The 18,823-nt window shown below is 42.5% G+C and overlaps 1 protein-coding gene across 6 annotated transcripts in view; it reads right to left on the reverse strand.

Moving 5' to 3' along the window:
* Positions 1–1,076: 1,076 nt before the first annotated feature.
* Positions 1,077–18,823, reverse strand: part of SVOP (SV2 related protein) — a 76,561-nt gene continuing 58,814 nt past the window's right edge. For 4 of the 6 annotated variants that reach the window (XM_074206085.1, XM_074206081.1, XM_074206082.1 and 1 more), the window contains 8 exons: positions 15,963–16,091; positions 14,954–15,027; positions 12,266–12,342; positions 7,237–7,344; positions 5,614–5,725; positions 4,020–4,101; positions 3,689–3,778; positions 1,078–3,086 (listed from right to left, as the gene is read on the reverse strand). In XM_074206085.1, the coding sequence (XP_074062186.1) occupies positions 2,880–3,086; positions 3,689–3,778; positions 4,020–4,101; positions 5,614–5,725; positions 7,237–7,344; positions 12,266–12,342; positions 14,954–15,027; positions 15,963–16,091 (879 nt within the window). In that variant the 3' untranslated portion in view covers positions 1,078–2,879. Of the gene's footprint in view, positions 3,087–3,688; positions 3,779–4,019; positions 4,102–5,613; positions 5,726–7,236; positions 7,345–12,265; positions 12,343–14,953; positions 15,028–15,962; positions 16,092–18,823 lie in introns of all 6 variants that reach the window. The other 2 variants (XM_074206087.1, XM_074206086.1) reach the window with 1 other exon arrangement.

Genomic DNA, 18,823 nt, shown 5'->3' on the forward strand with positions numbered 1-18,823 from the left:
GGAGGGAGAGGAGAGGAGAGGAGAGGAGAGGAGAGAGAGAGAGAGAGAGAGAGAGAGAGAGAGAGGAGAGGAGAGAGAGAGAGAGAGAGAGAGAGAGAGAGTTGTCTAGGGTTTTCTTTGTGGCTCCACTTATTCATAGCATGTCAGAATTAGAGCTGGAGGGTCTCAATTATAATTCCAGTTGTATTAACTACCACCTGCATAAGCTGGGAGAAGTCACATGATCTCTCTAGATCTCAGTATTCTCATTTGAAAAATCAAAGAGTTGAATTAGATGACTTCTTCCATTATTTTTTTTCAATGAACAAAAATCTATTCTCCCTTCCACTTTCCCATCCTTCAATGGAAAAAAAAAGCCCAAAACCTCAGCACACAGATGGACAAAACAAATTCTTTCACTGGCTCCAAAATATAATAAATGACTTTTAGGGTCACCTCCAGATCTATGATCCAATATCCCTTGACCTCTCTGAGTCTTAGCAGCAGGTATAATCTGTGTATGAAAACCAGTATATGCAACATTCCAGAATTGGTTAATGGATTAGGTTCTGTTAAACTGATTCCTTTCTCATTCCTTTTAATTCTTTGTTTTAGATGAGACTGTCTGGGAAGGGGAAAGACAAGCCATGGAGCAATATATTCTGAAATGAAAGGGATTTAAAAAACAAAATCAATATTTTTTAGAAGTCTCTGATCCTAGTGGTCCTTTAAGTCATTGGAAGCTCATCATGGAGAATAAGTGTGAAAGATGAAAGAAAAGAGATTATTATAATAGTAGAATGTAAGTCTTCAAGGGTGAAGATTTTTGGGGGGGAGAGGATTGATTTGCCTTTAGGTCTTTTTTGTATGTACACGGAATTGCTCATTGGATTGTTAGACTGGAGAATGGCCATACACTGACCCCTCATTCTGAGCTCTGGCAGGAGAAATCCAGGATGACCATTCTACTACAACCCTTAGCCCCATTTTCACTCTCTTCCCATGGATGATGGATCCCCTCCAGGCTCTGTGAACTTTGCCACACCATGAAGTTAAATTCGCCTATATATGTTATCCCTCCCAGTTAGAATGTGTGCTCCCTAAGGGTAGGGATTGCATTTCACTTCTTTATTTATATCCCAGCTAAAAGTTGGCACAGTGCTTAACCCTGTGCTTTTATTAATTTTCCATCCAAGGGACTCCCAGCTGTAGAATCTTTTCCAATAGCATTAACCCAGACCACGGTGAGGATGATATGGAACAGTCACAAATGCAGAGCTCACCCAGGTCCATCACCAACATGTTTTAATAATAAATGAACTTACAGACTTTGTTCCCTTGCAATGTTTACTGAAAACAGACATCTCCAAGCAAAAAAATGTGAGCAGCTTCTTTGGCCTTTGATGGAGCTGGGGATGCTCTCCCCCTTGACGCGATCCCCTGGTTTTTACAATGGGAAACATCACTTTCCGACCCAAATACCGTAGGCAGATGCATGACGCTGACATGGACCTAGTTAGTCCCCTTCTCCTGGCCACAGATGGAAGCTGTGCGCGACCTTTGTCAAAAGGTAGGCTTTCCCTGCTGATCCCATGTTCTGTCCACCCAAGAGGGCCACCATTCCCCCCAGGAGGCATGAGTGGCACTCTGGACCACCCCTGGGATGGTGATGTCATGAGCATTGGCAAGGGATGGCAGCAAAGAAACTGGAGCTGAGGGATGAGGACCTGAAAACAGCATCCCCAACCCTAGCTTTGCAAAAATACTGAGATGTGTGGTTGACTGGGCCCATTTCCTGATTTCTCTGTACATATGTCCAGGCTCAAAACTGTAATTCCCCCATCATGGCTGGTGCTTGATAAAGAGAGGCCACTCATGTGTGTTGTTTCTTTCCCCCACCTTTCAGTTCCTACAGAAGCCAGCAATGAAAGATACCGGGCTCCTTCTCTGGGGGGTTAAAAAAAAGGAAGTCACCAGTCCAGTTTCTCCTGGATCTCTCCAGGAGCCAGAGGCAAGATTTCTCCTTCTATCCCTTCTTTCTGTCCTGATGTCCCAGCCCAGCTGGAAGCAGTTGTCAGAGGTGGCTGTCTGACAGGAAGGATCCCAGAAAAGGTCAATACTGGGACCGAGCCAGAGTACAATGGACAAAAACACACCTGCCCCCATGCATTGTGGATATGGGAGTTGGGGGGAGAGGCAGGGTCCTGACACATAGGTCATCAATGGTGATGCCACCTGATGGTGTGAGAGGGCAAGGAGCAGGGCAGGGAGAGCTCTGAGCTGAGAGAATGATGACCCTTTCCCACGTGGTCTTCTTCTCCTTCCACCCCCAGTTGCAGAAGTACCACTTGGACCCAAACAAAGGGTTAGGCGGTTGCTTTAGTCCTCAAGTGCTTTGGATTGACCTTTCTCTTGGAAGCCCAGGAAAATTGCCACTTGAGCAGGGGACCCAGGACCCCAACTGGCTGATGGAAGTTGACCCATTCAGAGTCCCCTTCCTTGGTGAATGTGCCATGGAATTGGGTTATCTACATGGACCGCTTGGCTTTTGGCTCTCCCATCAAACACCTGGATCTGAATGGCATCTGGTTGGCTCAGGACGTTCCTGGACCTTTTTACGCTTGGCGGTGGGCCAAGCAAGAATGACAGGCTACTAACAAACCTCACCCCATTATCACACAGACAGAGCAACCCCCAGAACAAATGCCTCCCCTGCCACCCCCGAGGTGGTGCTGGATGAATATGAGTGAACGGTTTAAAGACACAAATTCCTTTCGGTCCAAATCCACAGGTCTGGAACTTTGACCCATGACATTGGCAGTGACAGCCTCATCCCGTTGGGCAACACCCCCACCTCCTCCCTCTTGGCTTTCCAGGACATCCAGCCTCTCTAGATGCCTTCACTCTTGTGATCCAGAATTTGACCTGGTCACACCCATGTTGTGGGACCCTTTCCCCACCATCTCCTGACCCCACTCCCGGTGGCTGGACTCCTGCAGACCCCGGCCTTTGGTCTCAATTGGCAGAAAGCAAGAGGCTAGGGCAGCCAAGAGACAGCAGCCACTGTACACCACCAGAGTCAAGTAAACAGACGATTCCAGCATCACCTGTAGAGCGAGAGATATGAGATGCAATGACAAGCCACTTTTGGAAGTGGGGTCTTTATGGATGGTGTCCCTGAAATCTAGAGATCTTATTATTTTGCTCAAAACTGTTTTCCAGATGTGACATGGGAGACAATATGGTATAAAAAGGGACCTGGATTTGAAATGAGAGGATCTGAGTTTGAATCCTGATCTATCACTGCTAACTTTTATGACCTTGATCCCATCATTTCATCTCTTGGACTTCAGGATTTACCTTTAAGGGGACAGCTAGGTGATGTAGTGGATAGAGCACTGGCCCTGGAGTGAGCAGGATCTGAGTTCAAATCTGAACTCAGACACCAAATACTTACTGGCTGTGTGACCTTAGGCAAGTCACTTAACCCCATTGCCTTGTAAAAACCAAACCAAAGAAAAATTACCTTTAAAAGTGGATTTGAGGGTGTGTTTTGTGCAACCTGCTCTGGGCATGAAAAAAAATATTACCAAGAGCTCTGTCTGTCACTCACATCAGGACAGGTTTGCTTGGGAGTAAGGGTCTGCCATTTCTGTTCCAGCCCCCCACCTTCTAACTTCCTTTCTTTCTAGTCCATGACATCACCTACCTGAGCAATAAATGGAGTGATGAGAGCACCCACTCTTGCCATGCCACTACAGGTGCCCAATCCTAGGGCACGGGTAGCTGTGGGGTAAACCTGAGAAAAGAGAGTGGTCAATGGATAAACTCATCCAGGATCTTATCTATTTTGGTTTCATGGAACCCTTTAAAGGCCTGGGACCCCCTCTTTGTAAAAATTTTTTTAACTAAGTACAATAAAATATGTGGCAATACAAAGAAAACCAATTATATTGAAATGTAGTCATTGTCTATGTCCAAGATATGTCCCTGACCCCTCAGTTCACCGAAGCTGCTCCTTCTCATGCAGACCCCCTTACCTCTGGAGTGTAAACGTAGGCAGCCTGAAATCCTCCTGAAATAAAAGCCCTTGAGATGAAGAGAAGCACGGTGAGGACACTTCTGGAGGGGGGGGAAAGAAGAAAATGGTTGGTCAAGAGTTTATTTGGCAACACTCTGGAAATCAGCCGTGATCCTTGTGTATCCTAGGTTCATCTCCCATCCACCAACACCTGCCCTGGTCATAGTTATTATTCCACAAAGAACAGGGCTGGGAGAGGGTATCCCTTGGGTGAGGGGAGCAGAGGGAGATGGAGATGGTAGTGGATGGTCTCCAAGTCAAGATGATGGAATGAGAAGTTTGAGTCGAGAAGCACTGGGTTTGAATCTTGCCTCTGATGCTTATCACCTACTTTCTCTAATACTCACTGAAAAACGAAAGGGTTGTTCTTGTGTTCTCTAGGCTCTTTATCATCCTGTGAATGTTGGACATGGAGTTGGGAAGAGCACAGTTCAAATCCTACCACTGATAATAGCTGTGTGAACCCAAGTGAGAATCTCAGCTTTCTGATCTGGAAAATGGGGGTAGTATTATCTGCAGCACTGCTCTCATAGGGTTGTTGCAAGGCTCAAATGCGATAATGTATATTAAGAACTCTGCATATTTGAAAGCATTATGTAAATAATGCTATTTATATTAAATAACATTAGGGGGTGACTAGGTGATGCAGTGGATAGAGCACTGGCCCTCAGGAGGGCCTGAGTTCAAATTTGTCTTCAGATTATCATATGACCTTGGGTAAGGCACTTAACCCCATTGCCTTGCAACCCCCCCCCAAAAAAAAATAACATCAGCATTATCACTGTTTTCGAGTATCCAAAATAATATAGGAGTGTGTTTTGCAGGGGATTGAGCAGGCAGTGGGCATATGAGGGAAGCAGTCTGGGGTTCCATGGGGTGGCCAGGGCAGGAATCTTCTATAACCAGAAGCTAGCTGTGAAAATCCAGCATCCTCAATCAATCAGTCAACAAGTATTCAAGTACCAACCAGGTCCCAGGCATCGTCCTGGGGGTTAAGGGGTACAAAGAAGGATGGAGCCTCTGCCCTCATTCTAAAGGGGGAGGAAACAGATACACATGAAAGTACCTAGACAAGAAGACAGTTTGGGGAGGGTCAGGGTGGAAGTCAGGAGAGCTCATGTGAAGGTCTGAAATCTTGTATCTTGTATGTACCTGATATGTTTGTATGTTGGCTCTTTTATGAAACTGTGAGTACCTGGAAAACAGGGTCTGTCTTTGGTCTAATCGATTAGCTGAGTAAAATCTTTCACTTTCCCATACCTGATAACAATACTGCCCTTCCTATGTGGCTTTAGGGTTTCAAAGATCTTCATTAATGTCGATCCTCACTACAACCCTGTGAGTCAGGGTTTATAGGTTTTTTTGTCTTACAGATAGAAAGACTGAGGCTCAGAGAACCACCTGCCCATGGTCCTAAGTCTAAGATATGAATCCAGGCCTCTTGACTCAAGAGGTCAACAATTTATCCATTATACCATATTTGCCTTTCCCAACTTCGTGATCAGGAGATGGGACAGTTGGTCCCCTACCCCATTATCTATTCTTGACCCTACCTTCCAACACAGATGAGCAGCAGGAGACTACAAAAGGAGAAGACAAAAAAGGACAGGGCCATTGTTTTCTTGCGGCCTAGGCGATCAATGATCCATAGAGTCACAAGGATGCCTGTAGGGATAGAAATACCACTAAACTGAGGTCTGACAAACTGGAGTTTGGGGAAGTGTTGAAGGATCAGGAAAGATAATCCATGGTTCTCCCCAGCCCTTTGGTTGGTGGTAGTTGGGGACATCTAAAGCCCCACTTCATGGATATCAGATGAATAGAATCCATCATAGTTCCCTTAAATAAATAATTCCATAGCCTAATTGGGGAGGTTAAAAATCAGGAGTTATGGAAGCTTCCCAATCAGGGTCCCAATCAGGGTCCCAATCAGGATCAAATCAGTGGGCTTACAAATAGTCACCATAAAAAGACTATAGCTTTTGGAGAGACAGGTTGAGTCATATTAAAAAAATCCTTTTCTCCACACAGCTGACATTTTTTTTCCTCCTGATCTAGGACTGAACGCAAAGCCAGAAAATGCTCCTGTACCTGGTTTTCCAAGTTATCAAAGTCCCTTGGAGTTCACAGCCCTGCAGACAGCAGGATAACAACCAACTCCCAATTTAGGACCTCTCCGCATCTGCTCCCAGAAGGGGATTGTCCTTTAGCCTCCTGGGTTTTTGTTTAATCACTCACACAGTCTGGCATGATAGAACACTGAATTTCCATGTAGCCTGAGTTTCAAACATCTCTTTCATAGATTCTGGAGATACATTACTATATCTTTAAGAGTCAAAAGCAATGTTGAGAAAAGCAGTTTTACTAGATCCTTGCTTGACTAATTAAGTATGTCCCTTGTTAACTTTTTCAGTATTTCTTACCTATATCCCCACCCCCAACCCCAAATTCTCCAGCTAAAAGAGTATAACTTAAGTCTAGACAAATTCTAGAAGTGTCCCTTCTTATTATTTTATATCTAGGTTTCTCTGCATTTCATCACAGTCTAATCTGGACCCAAGATTCTGATTCAGAGTCCTCAACATCCAACCATGTCCCGTGGATGGTAGCCACATCTGGCTTCCATCTCTTATGTTATGCATCTCCCTTCTTTTTTTGAGGCAGCTTCCTTTTGTTGTTGTCCAGTCACTGTTTGACTCTGTGAGCCCTTGGACCACACTGTCCATGAGGTTTTTCTGGTAAAGACACTGGATTGGTTTGTCATTTCCTTTTCCAGTGTATTGAGGCAAATAGAGATTAAATGCTTAGGGTCTCACAGTCAACAAGTCAGATTTAATCACAGGTGGGGCAGCTAAGTGGTATAGTGGATAGAGCACTGGCTCTAGAGTCAGGAGGACCTGAGTTCAAATTTGACCTCAAATACTTAATAATAACCTAGCTATGTGACCTTGGGCAAATCACTTAACTCCATTGTCTTGCAAAAAGCAAAAACAAAACAGATTTAATCTCAGGTCTTCCAGATTCAAGGTCTGGTGCTGTGTCTACTGTACCCTCTAGCACTAACAGATAAATGAGAGGGAATGAACTCACATCTGTTTCAGATATGGTAGCAGCACCACTACAGATCAGCAGAGAGTGGTCCTCTCCCTAGCTCTGTAAGCAGAAGGGTCACTTACCTGGGAACTCAGATAAAGTGGTCAGGAGCAGATCCATGTAGTCTTCCTCAGTTAGGTACTCACAAGCCAGGCTACACTTGGCCTTCACAGCTTTCCTTTTACTGGATACTGAAGCAAGGAGGAAAGCGGAGAGAAGGAAAGTAACATGTAAATAATTCAGCTAGGACTTTCAGGACTACCTACTCTCTTGTTTTTTAATTCAATAAAAATCAGTATTTAATTAATAGTTAAATTACCTAACATTTAGATAACAGTCTAGTATTTTTATCTACTGTAGCACCTAGTTACCTCATAGAGGCTATCCAAGCTAGAAAGAATAAAAAAATATAAAATACAGAAACCTAACAGAGGAGATAAGAAACAATTTGGGAATCAGGCAAAGACATTGGATAGATCACTAGACCTGGAGTCAGGAAGACTCATCTCTGTGAATTCAAATCTGATCACAGACATTTACTAGCTGTGTGACCCTGGACAAGTCACTTAAGCCTGCTTGCCTCAGTTTCCTCATCTGTCAAATGAACTGGAGAAGGAAATGGCAAACCACTCTAGTATCTTTGCCAAGACCTCAAGACTTTGGGGTCACCAAGAATTGGACATGATTGAAAAATGACTGAACAACAACAGAGATTATCAAAATCAGGTGGGAACTGGACAAAGGGCATCTTCATCATTCTGTCAAGTTGTAGAGGTGCCTCAAGGCTGCTTACAGGGGAAGAGTTTACACCCTCATGGTCTTATTAAGTTACCGAAAAGCAGTCATTCATACACTTTTGGTAAAGCCACTGCTGGAATCTGTTTTGCTTGACCTTGTTAAAAAGGCTTTATATATTTTTTTCCTAATGGGAGAGTTTACTAATGGAAAATTAATAATTTTTTCCCTAAAGGTGATAACTAGAAAGCAGTCAACTTTATATATATATATATATATATATATATATATATATATATATATATATATTTATTTATTTATTTTTAAGGTTTTTGCAAGGCAATGGGGTTAAGTGGCTTGCCCAAGGCCACACAGCTAGGTGATTATTAAGTGTCTGAGACCAGATTTGAACCCAGGTACTCCTGACTCCAGGGCCGGTGCTTTATCCACTGCGCCACCTAGCCACCCCCTCAACATATATTTATTAAGTATCTATTACATGCCAGACCTCTACCAAACATGGGGAGACAAGGAACAGCAAAAGACAGAACTTGTCCTCAGGGAGTTTACATTCTAATGAAAGAGTTAACAAGTCAAGAACTATGTACAACCAAGATATATACTGGACTGGGCCAGCTAGGTGGGGAAACAAACAACATAGGGAAGGCACTGGAACAAAGAGGAACTGGAGAAAGGTTTCATCTTTTTATTTTTATTTTATTACCAATTACTTATTTTCTTTCCCTCCTTCACCCCAAGAGGAAAAAAGAAAGGAAAAAAGGAAGATATTTAGGATGTTATTATTATTCAGTCATTTTCAGTCATGACTTTGTGACTCCATATGAGGTTTTCTAGGAAAAGATACTGGGGGCAGTTGGTCATTTCCTTCTCCATTTGATTTAACATTTGGGGAAACTGAGGCAGATACAATGAAGTGACTTGCCTAGGGTCACATAGCTAGTGTCTGAGACTAGATGGCCCAGTACTCTATGAATTATGGCACCACTTAGATGCCCATTGTAAAAGCAGAGTCAAGTAAAACTAATTCACACATTGACCATGTCCAAAAATGCTTCTCATTGTGCATGTTGGTCCTTCACCTCTCTAATGACTGAGCTGCCTCTTCACTATTGGTCCACTGAAATCATGGCTGGTGATTATGCTTATCAGAGTGAATTAACTGTTTTTTTTTTCAGTTTTGATGTTATAGTAGAAATTATGCTTTGTTTTGTTTTAATGTTGTTTTAGTACTGAGAATTGAAGAGAAGGAAAAACCAGAAAGAATTAGAGAAAAGGACAGTATTGGACACTACAGCTTTAACTCATTATTTACATCAAAAGAAAAAGCAAGCTGCAGATCATGGCAGTGAGCTGTGGTTTTTGTGTACAGTTCTCTTTATTCTTCCATAAAGAATTACTGATCTTATTGGTTGTTTGTTAAGTCCACAATAAAAAGATGAAAAATGTAAACAAAAGTCGTTCTATTCTTCTTCCCCCAAATCCTTGACAATAAACATAAAAGAATAATAGTAGGAGGGCCAACGGTACTAGGACCATTTCTATCTGAACTCCATAAAACAAGATGAGACGATGGAAATAAGGAATATAATGCTCAATCTTTAGGGAGTTTTAATTGATTTATGTCATCTCTTTTGATTAACAAATATTTATTAAGCTCTGAGTTCTTATGAGCAGTTGGCTAAGTAGTGCCATAATGCAAAAAGTCCTAGGCTGGGAGTTAGGAGACTCAACCTTCTGAGTTCAAACTCAGCCTCAGACACTTATTAGATGAATCACTTCACCCTGTTTGCCTCAGTTTCCTCATCTGTAAGATGAGTTGGAGAAGGAATTGGCCAACTACTTGGTATCTCTGCCAAGAAAACCTCAAATAGGATCATGGAAATGACTCAACAATAACCAAAAAAGTCCTCATAGTAAGGAAAGTGTTAGGAATAGTGGGAGAAGAACAAGACGAGGGTGGTTCCTGTCCTCAAGGAGGATGTTTTCTACTGGGGGAGACAGCATGTATTTGGGAAATAATAAAAGATAAATTATATAGAACCTACTAGGTGCTAATACTGTATTAAGAGCTTTAGAATTAACAACCACTCTGAAAGGCAGCTGTTATTGTTACACCCATTTAACAGATGAGGAAACTGAAACAAAGGTTAAGTGATTGCCCAGGAAATATCTTAGACTGGATTTGAACTCAGATCTTCCTGCCTGCAGATTCCACCCTTTTTTCACTGCACCTTCTAGCTCCCTCAGTAAATATAAATATAAGTAAAGATGAAGTCTATATAATGTTAATACACAGTAACTTTGAAGGGAAGGTAGATCGGGATACACTAACCACTCAGACTCGACCCCTAATTTATAATTTTTGACTCTGCTATTTAATTTCTGTGCAACTTTGTTCAAACTACTTTGTATTTAGCATATAATATATACTATATAACTACACAATCTATTTACATATAAATATATATTTTATATGTAATAATATTTTCTCAGTCTCCGTTTCTGCATGTAAAAAATGACCAGATTCTGGTCCTTCAGGTCCCTTCTAGCTCCACATCTATGCTCTACAATCTGGAGAGGCCTTTTCTAGAAAGTGGCACCTGAAGAGAGGTGAGTTCTCCAAGAGGCAGAGGGGCTGCCCAAGCCCATCCTGCCCAAGGGTTGGTGACTGCCTATCTATGATAATGAAGGCATTATATTCAGACACTGATGAGTTGGAGCAGGTCCAGAGGAGGCTGCCAAGAGACCTCCCAGTCCTTCAAGTATCTCCTAAAGCTCCACATGGGACTCCATCAGACTCTGCTCTTCTCTTCCCTGTCCCCAGGTGGATTTTACTCTTGTTCCTGCTGTAACAACTATCTCTAGAATTACTGTTGTCTACCCACCCTTTGACTTGCCAGTGCTAACAAGTGTCCATCCCCCATTAATAAGGGCTCTTGCAAAGTCTCTTGGAGTTGTTTCTTCTTGGCAGAATCCAAATAAATCAGTTGGATAGTCAATAGCTCAAGCCAGGATTGTGGATATCATTTATCCAGAAGCCACCGGTCAGAGCTGGGACATGCCATCAGCACCACACTTCCATTGACAGAGAGCCTTGCTCTCATCCACCACTCTTTCTTGACCATTGAATCAATGGTAGGTACATCTATACCCCCTCCTCAGTTTCTGAATAATTGTTCCAAAATGGTGATCTCTCACCCAGGCCTGTAATGAAGTGTCTTGAGACAAGGACTCGGGGGGAAGACCTTGAGGCTTACCAAGAAAGCTTCTTCCATTCTGCTCAATTCAGAAATTGCTGACCAAGACTGGGACTAGACCTGATACCCTGATGAGGGGGTTGTGAGAAAAGACTCAGAAGCAACAGCTGCGGGGCTTAATCTTAGTGCCTCAACAAAGGAGAACTCCACTTTCCCCTTAGACCCGAGAGCACTGACCAAGCCTGGAACAAGGGCTGTTGGCACCATCAGGGAACAGGACTTTCTGTCCTCATCAGGGCAGGGTCTGAACCACACAGACTCCTACTCTGCCAAGGACAAGGCGAGGTCAGTGACTCCTAAGCTAGCAAAATAGGAAGACATTGGATCTTAGTTAAAGATCCTGAGTTCAAATCCTAGCTCTGCCACTTAATAGTTGTCACTGAGTTTTATGGGACCTCTTTTATTACCTATAAAATGAGGTAGCTGGTGTGTGGAAGTCCTCTGAATTCACTGTTCCCATCAGGGGCACCACCATTCACCAAGTCTCTCATATCCATGTATTTAGTTCTATTGTACAGGCTGTCTGCTCTGTCCCTTTGTTCTTCCCAACTCCCCTCCCCTTCCCTAAAAAAGAAGCAACCATTGGACAGAGATTTATTCTTGGAGCCAAAGCAAGAAAAAACCCAAGTTATGCATTGGTGGAGGGATTTTTTCACCTGACAATTCCCTATACCAATAAAATTACAGGCCCAGCTTCTATTGTCTTTCCTAATTGCCACCCTAATCCCTCACCCCCACCCCTCATTAATTAGCGTAAGTTCCTTGAATTGAGACTTGAACTAATGTGGGTTTGTGTGAGTGAAGAGAAGAGGATACATGTGAGACATTATTACAACCTTCTCTTTTCTGAGTCAGTTTTTCCATTTGTAAAGTGTTTGGACCAAAGGATATCTATGGTCTTTACTGGCTCTAAGACCTAAGACCCCTCCCAGTCCTGACATTTCCTGTTCTAGTGTCCCTTCCTGTTCTGACATCCCCTGAGCCTCTCTCAGCTCTGATATTCTATGTTCTAAGACCCCTCCCAGTTCTGAGGTTCTACAAATCTCTGGCTCTAATGAATTTCAATAGAAAATAAAAAGAAGAGAGAATAGATACTCACTGTTGCAGACATCTCCTTCTTGAAAAAACTCTGTAGTTAGCAAAACTAATCCATAGTATGAAAACGCATTGGAAAACCTGTCATGTGAAAAATAGAATGATTGACTCCAGATAAAAGTCCCTTACCCCTCTCTTCATGCACATATTATGAGTATTTCCTTATAAAAATGGGTCCATACAACCCACCTCCCAGGACCTGTGAATTCTCAGGGTATGGAACCCTTAAGAAAGCAACAAAAAGAGGAGCTGATCATCATTATGGGCTGGGGAGGAACTAAAGTGATCCAGAGACATAGAGACGGGGAGGGGGGGATGGATGGATGGTTATTACACTGAATAACAGAAACCATTCTTCAGACCTATCCACATGGAATCAAAACCTTTTTTTCATTCTATACAATCAATAGACTATAAGCTCCCTATGGCAGAGATGGTTTCATTTTTGTCATTACATTCCTGGGCATTAATATAAATATTATGTAATAATACCATAAGACAATGGATGTTTTTTGATTGATACATGGATGAAAACATAACATCAGCATTAGAAAGCATATTAAATCTTCTCATTTTATAGGTGAGGACATTGAGGTCTGAGAGAGGAAGAGGCTTACCCAGGCTCACCCATTCTAAATCCTTATTAAATGTTCCTATTACTACAAAATCATTTGCAAGGACCCTTCACTACAGACAATGACGAATTTTGTTTGGTACACATTTAATAGGATATTTTTATGCATTAATTCATCCTTCTGCTCTCCCCACACCATATATTCATTTTATCTATCAAAATCAACTCTAAGCCTCTCTAGAGCTGAGACTCTCTAGGGCATTTGGACTCCACACTATGGTGGTCCCCATTACCAGAGTATAACTCGGGCAGGGCAAATGAATCTTTCCCCCAGGGTGTTGAGTTTAGAGGGTGTGCACAGCACTTATAAATGTACATAGGTTCTCATGTAAACTTATTCTGAGTAATGGATGGAGATTGCCAACAGCCAAATTTCTTTTCAAAGACAGAAAACTTAATAATTAAAACTAGTCACTTGACCAGGGTCACATAGCTCATGTCTGAGGTTGGATTTGAATTCAGATGTTCCTGAGTCCAGGGATGGTGTTTCATCTATTGTACCACCTAGCTGTTTGTAGAATGGAATTTCTAGGAAGAAAGAGGGCTTCTCTTTCCTGGAAGTCTTCAAGCAGAGGCTGACTGACCACTTGTCGGGGATATGATAGAAGGGATTCTTGGTCAGGTTAGATGGCTCGGAGGCCCCTTTCAGCCTAGGAAATCTTATTTTTTGAATCTGAGATCTAGAACTAGAAGCCATATAGTTTAATACCCTCATGTTACAGAGAAGGAAACTGAGGTTCAAGAGGTTAAATGACTTGCCCAAGGTAACACAGGTAGAGCAAGGATTAGAGGTGAGATTTCAGTGTTCTTTCCATGAATTCTCCCATCACATAGAAAGAGCAGAGTTTAGTACCTAGTTTGTGAGAATTAGTTAAAATAAAATGATATCAGATGGTGGACTTGACTTCCTTCCCATTCTCCTGCAATGTAGTGGCTCCCATATACCTCATACCTTACATCCCTTTTCTTTGTGTTTCCGTCTCATGGTCAAGTTCATCCTTAGACATTGATAAGCTATGTGATCTTAATCAAGTCACACACCCTTTGCCTGCCTCAGTTTCCTCAACTATAAAAATGAAGATGATGATGATAATAGCACATTCCCTCTAAGGTTGTTGTATGACCAAATGAGATATTTCTAAAGGTCTTGACTCAAAGTCCACCATACTAAAGTAGATGCTTATAGATGCTAACTGTTGTTGTTATGAGTGATTAAATAAACACTCCATTACTCAGGGTTGACCATTCAGTGCCACCCTCTTCTCCCACTTGGTGCTCATTTTAAAGGTGATTAGCACCTTTCCCAGAGAGTGAACAAGAAAATGGAAAGGTGATTAATAAGCAGCAAGGAGAAGCAACAATATCTTTGGTTATGTGTGAACAGTCCTGTTTCAAGGTTTGGTGAGAGAGGAACTGAAAGGCTGAAGGGACTGAGAAAGGATAATAGATTTCTTTCTAGGAGGCACCATGGAGGTGACCTGATCCAGTCTCTTCTTTTACAGATGAGGAAACTGAAGCTGAGCGTACTTCAAGGTCACACAAATACAGCAGAATCTTACAGTTAGGAAACCCCACATATCATCTAGTCCAATCTATACTTGATAAAAAATTCTTATTCCAATAATCAAGACATGCCGTACTGTAATTCAAAACCAGCTTCTTCCTTCAGTGTTTTCTACTATAAATGGAAGATTTGTTTCTCCACTGATTCAAATAGTCAGGACTAAAGGATTAGAGAGTTAGAGCTGGAAGGGACCTCAGAAGCCCTTGAGTCTGATCCCCATATTTTGGAAATGAGGAAACTGAGGCACAAATTTGCTCCAAGTTACATAGGTAGCTGGTAGCAGAGCTGGAACCTGTGCTTTGTTGTTCCTTTGTACCAAACTATCTCCCCAGAGTATTGACTATTTACTGACAGCTAAGGAAATGAAAATAGCTATAGCAGCCTGGGAATTGCTAATAAGACCGTCTACAAGAAACATGGAAGTCCTTTAATACATTCACAGAAAAATGGAGAATGTGTGAAGAAACATGGATACAAAAACCCCAACTTCTTACCATATAAACCACAGCAACAAAGTTGTCCATCTAAATTGGGGTGTGAAAAGATCCCTAATTTTGCCCCGGTCTTCCTGTTTCAAAACAAAAGACGAATTCTGTTTACATTTCTCAACTCAGAATAAAGGTTGCTATCTGATTGGGGAATGATTTTATTGTTTAAAAACAGCTTTTGGAGAAAATGTTCCTAGCTTAATCTTTGTCACTTTCAATTGTTTTTCAGTCTTTTTTTTTTTAGGTTTTTGCAAGACAAATGGGGTTAAGTGGCTTGCCCAAGGCCACACAGCTAGGTAATTAATAAGTGTCTGAGACCAGATTTGAACCCAGGTACTCCTGACTCCAGGGCCAGTGCTTTATCCACTCTGCCACCTAGCCACCCGTTTTTCAGTCTTGTCCAAATCTTCCTGACCCCATTTGGGGTTTTCTTGGAGATACTGGAATGATTTGCCATTTCCTCCTGCAACACATTTTACAGATGAGGAAATTGAGGCAGAGTAGGGTGACTTGCCCAGGGTCACACAGAAAGTGTCTGAGTCTGGATCTGAACTCATGAAGAATGAGTTTTTCATGATTCCAGACTTGGTGCTCTATTCATTACACTATCTATATGGTAAATAAATATTCAGTCCCCAGGGTTCCCTTTGTCTTAGAAAGGTTCAAATCCTATACTGGGCAGCAGAAGTAGTGAGGATTGATCTCACTTATCCTGTATTTTTGAGACTCATGGGACAGAACAAATTCTTCCCTCCAGGGAGCCTGGAAAATTGATTCTGAAACAATAGGATTATAAATTTAGAGCTAGAATATAACTTTGCCAGTCATTTCACAAATGAGGAGACTGAGGTCTGGAGAAGTTCTGTTACTGTTCCTTGAGTCACACAGGTTAGTAAATAGCAGAACATGGATTTTAACCCAGGTTCTCAGACTTTCAAACCAACTCTTTCCACTCCCACCACCCAGTCCCTGTTATCTGCAGCACCCTCTGGACCAGCATACTCAGAATACTGACCTGTCTGGAAATGATCAATTTTCCCAGGGGCATTGGTGCACCGTTCTCTGTCGCAATCCTCTTCAAAGTGGCGATGGCCTTTTCCTGGTTCCCAGATAGCACATCATACCTTGCACTCTCAGGAAGCCACTAAGAAGGCAAAGGAGATAAGTGCCAAAGTGGTTAAGTTGAGCCTGGACAAACCGACTCCCAGCTGGGCCCTAGCATTTGGGACTGATGTCTGAGATCCAGATCAATGCCAGCCAACCACTAACATGTCCCTGAAAATCATTCCAGACACTCCTTTGACATAGGAAACATTTACTTTGATTGATTTTAGATACTTGACTAGCAAAGAAAAATGGGAAGTAGAGTCTTGAATTAAAACTTGGGCCTCACTATATAAAGTATGACTATGTGAGCCAAGAAACTTGTAATGGTTGGGGGAGTGAATATGATATGCGGATAAGCATGAAAAGCTAAGTTCCCTCATTCATTTATACTTCTCTCATTAGAGTGAAGCATTTGTTTTTGCCAAAGATGCTCTGTTTATTAATGCTATGACATATTAATCATGCACTTGATTTCTAATTAATCCATAAATATTTATTAAGTATTATTAGGCGCTAAGATACAAAAAGATAAAAAGAGAGTCCCTGCTCTCAAAGAGCTTACAATGTAGTGGATTCCTCCAACTTTTGAATGTCCCTTACATTTTGGATCTCCTAGGTTATTGTCATTGCGTACAGGGCTCCTAATTTATAGACAAAGTTCCCAAGTGGTTAGAGAATTTGCTCAGGATTCTACAAGTAGCAAGTCCTAGAACCAAGATACAAAACCAGGTCGAATGATTTCAAATCCCCTGACCTTCCACTCTACCAAGGACTAGACAAGGGCTCAGGATCAACCAACAAGTTTATTATCATTTAAGACTTCTATCTGCATGGCTCTTTCAGGTAGACATATTGGAATATGTAATAGAAGGTTGGCAGATTTTCCTCACTGAAGCATCACGAGCCCAGTGAGGTAGCTCCTTATGGGTATTTTCATATAGAAATTTTTATAGAATCTAAGTACACTGTCTTCCTTAAACCGATCATTGATTATTCTTCATAATAAAAGCAAAAAATGGGTTCTTTGATTTGCTTTCTAGTTCTGTCCTCAGTTTGGGTAAACTGTAAGGGTGTGTGTGTGTGTGTATTTGACACACTCATTCCTAGGACAGACAATTCCTGAAAAATCCCAAGTGACCTAGCTAGAAGCAGCTGAAGAACAGAATAATTTTAACAGCCTGATAATGGTTACTGTCACATCTAGACCAGAAGGAAAGCGTGGGTTCTCAAATAATATGGTTTGGGGCGTCTCTAAGCCACACACCAAATGGGATTGTTTTTTGAGAGCCCTCTCAGGATACCAGATGCAAGCCTGGTTTGTTCTAAGAAGCACCATCTCTGTGTCTGCCTCAAGTCTACCACAACCCACGCTATTCATCAAGTCAGAAATCCTGGCCTCAGATGCCCAGGTTTCTAAAAGCTCCCAGAGATCCCACCTAGGAGTGATGTTGGTGTATGGTGGGAGCTGGAACTAAGGTGAAGAGACTGGACTGTTAGACCCTGATGATGCACTTGGGGTGGGGAGGGGTGACACTGAATTTAAAGAGCTCTCCAGCTCCTGTAACATAGAAACAATAGAATTTAACTCAGCAAGCCTAATTCCTTAAAATAAGATGCTGCCAGATGGCAGGTTGGAACTGGTGCTGCCCTTCCCCCGTCTTTTCCCAGCCCCCTCTCCAGAGGGTTGGCTTAGCCATGGTGGTTTGTGGCATTGCCCCAGGTGCAAAGACTCCCAGGGAGGCCTCTAGTGCCTCATTAGGAGGATGTCTTTTGACCACAATTGCAATGATGCCCTAAGAATCTGTCATCTGAGAACCAGGCTCAGAATCTTGTGGGGGGGGGGGAAGCTGAGATGACCACAACTTAGTGTTCCCAGCCCTTAGCCCGGTGTTTAGTATCCAGTAAGTGCTTAATAAGTGTTTGCTGCCTGCCTACAGGCAGAACAGATATTCTGTTTCTGGGAGGGCAGGTGGCCAATGGAGATTTGTTTCTTTTGAGTTTTCTCTTCAATTCTGCCAAGAAATGAATACCTCGCCAGGAGTTTTTCATTTGTAAAAGGTTTGGCAGATGAAAGTGAGGAATTGTAGAGAGTCTTAGTGGTATTTCAACAGAAAAGACTGAGGCCTTTCAGTCAAACACAGGAGCAATTTAGAAATCAAGGGGCTCCATCTGTCTGCTCTTCACCCAGGGGGCTGAGCTGATTCAGAGGCACAAGGAGGAGGGAGAAGGTTAAACTGAACCCCTGACTTCCAGTCTCTACAACTCATGGGAATGACTGAATTAGAAGAGGCCTTAGAACAGGGGATGTCAGGGCTGGGAGGGGTCCTAGAACAGGGGATGTCAGAGCTGGGAGGGACTTAGAATACAGAATTATCAGAGCTAGGAAGGACCGTAGAATAGGGGATGTCAGAGCTGGGAGGGGTCTTAGAACAGGGGATGTCAGAGCTGGGAGGGGTCTTAGAACAGGGCTCAGAACAGGGGATGTCAGGGCTGAGAGGGGTCTTAGAACAGGGGATGTCAGAGCTGGGAGGGGTCTCAGAACAAGGCTCAGAACAGGGGATGTCAGGGCTGGGAGGAGCCTTAGAACAGGGAATATCAGAACTGGGAGGAGCATAAGGACAGAGTTCTTACATTTCTTTATATCCCAAGGACCCAGTAAAGAGGTTGATATATAATAGGTGCTCAATAAATGCTCACCATCTAAGCTCAGAGGAGGGGAACCTTAAACTATAGGACATCGAATGTTCAAGTTGAATAGATAGGTATTGG

The sequence above is a fragment of the Macrotis lagotis genome, chromosome X (assembly GCF_037893015.1).
Source record: "Macrotis lagotis isolate mMagLag1 chromosome X, bilby.v1.9.chrom.fasta, whole genome shotgun sequence".
NCBI lineage: Eukaryota > Metazoa > Chordata > Mammalia > Peramelemorphia > Peramelidae > Macrotis > Macrotis lagotis.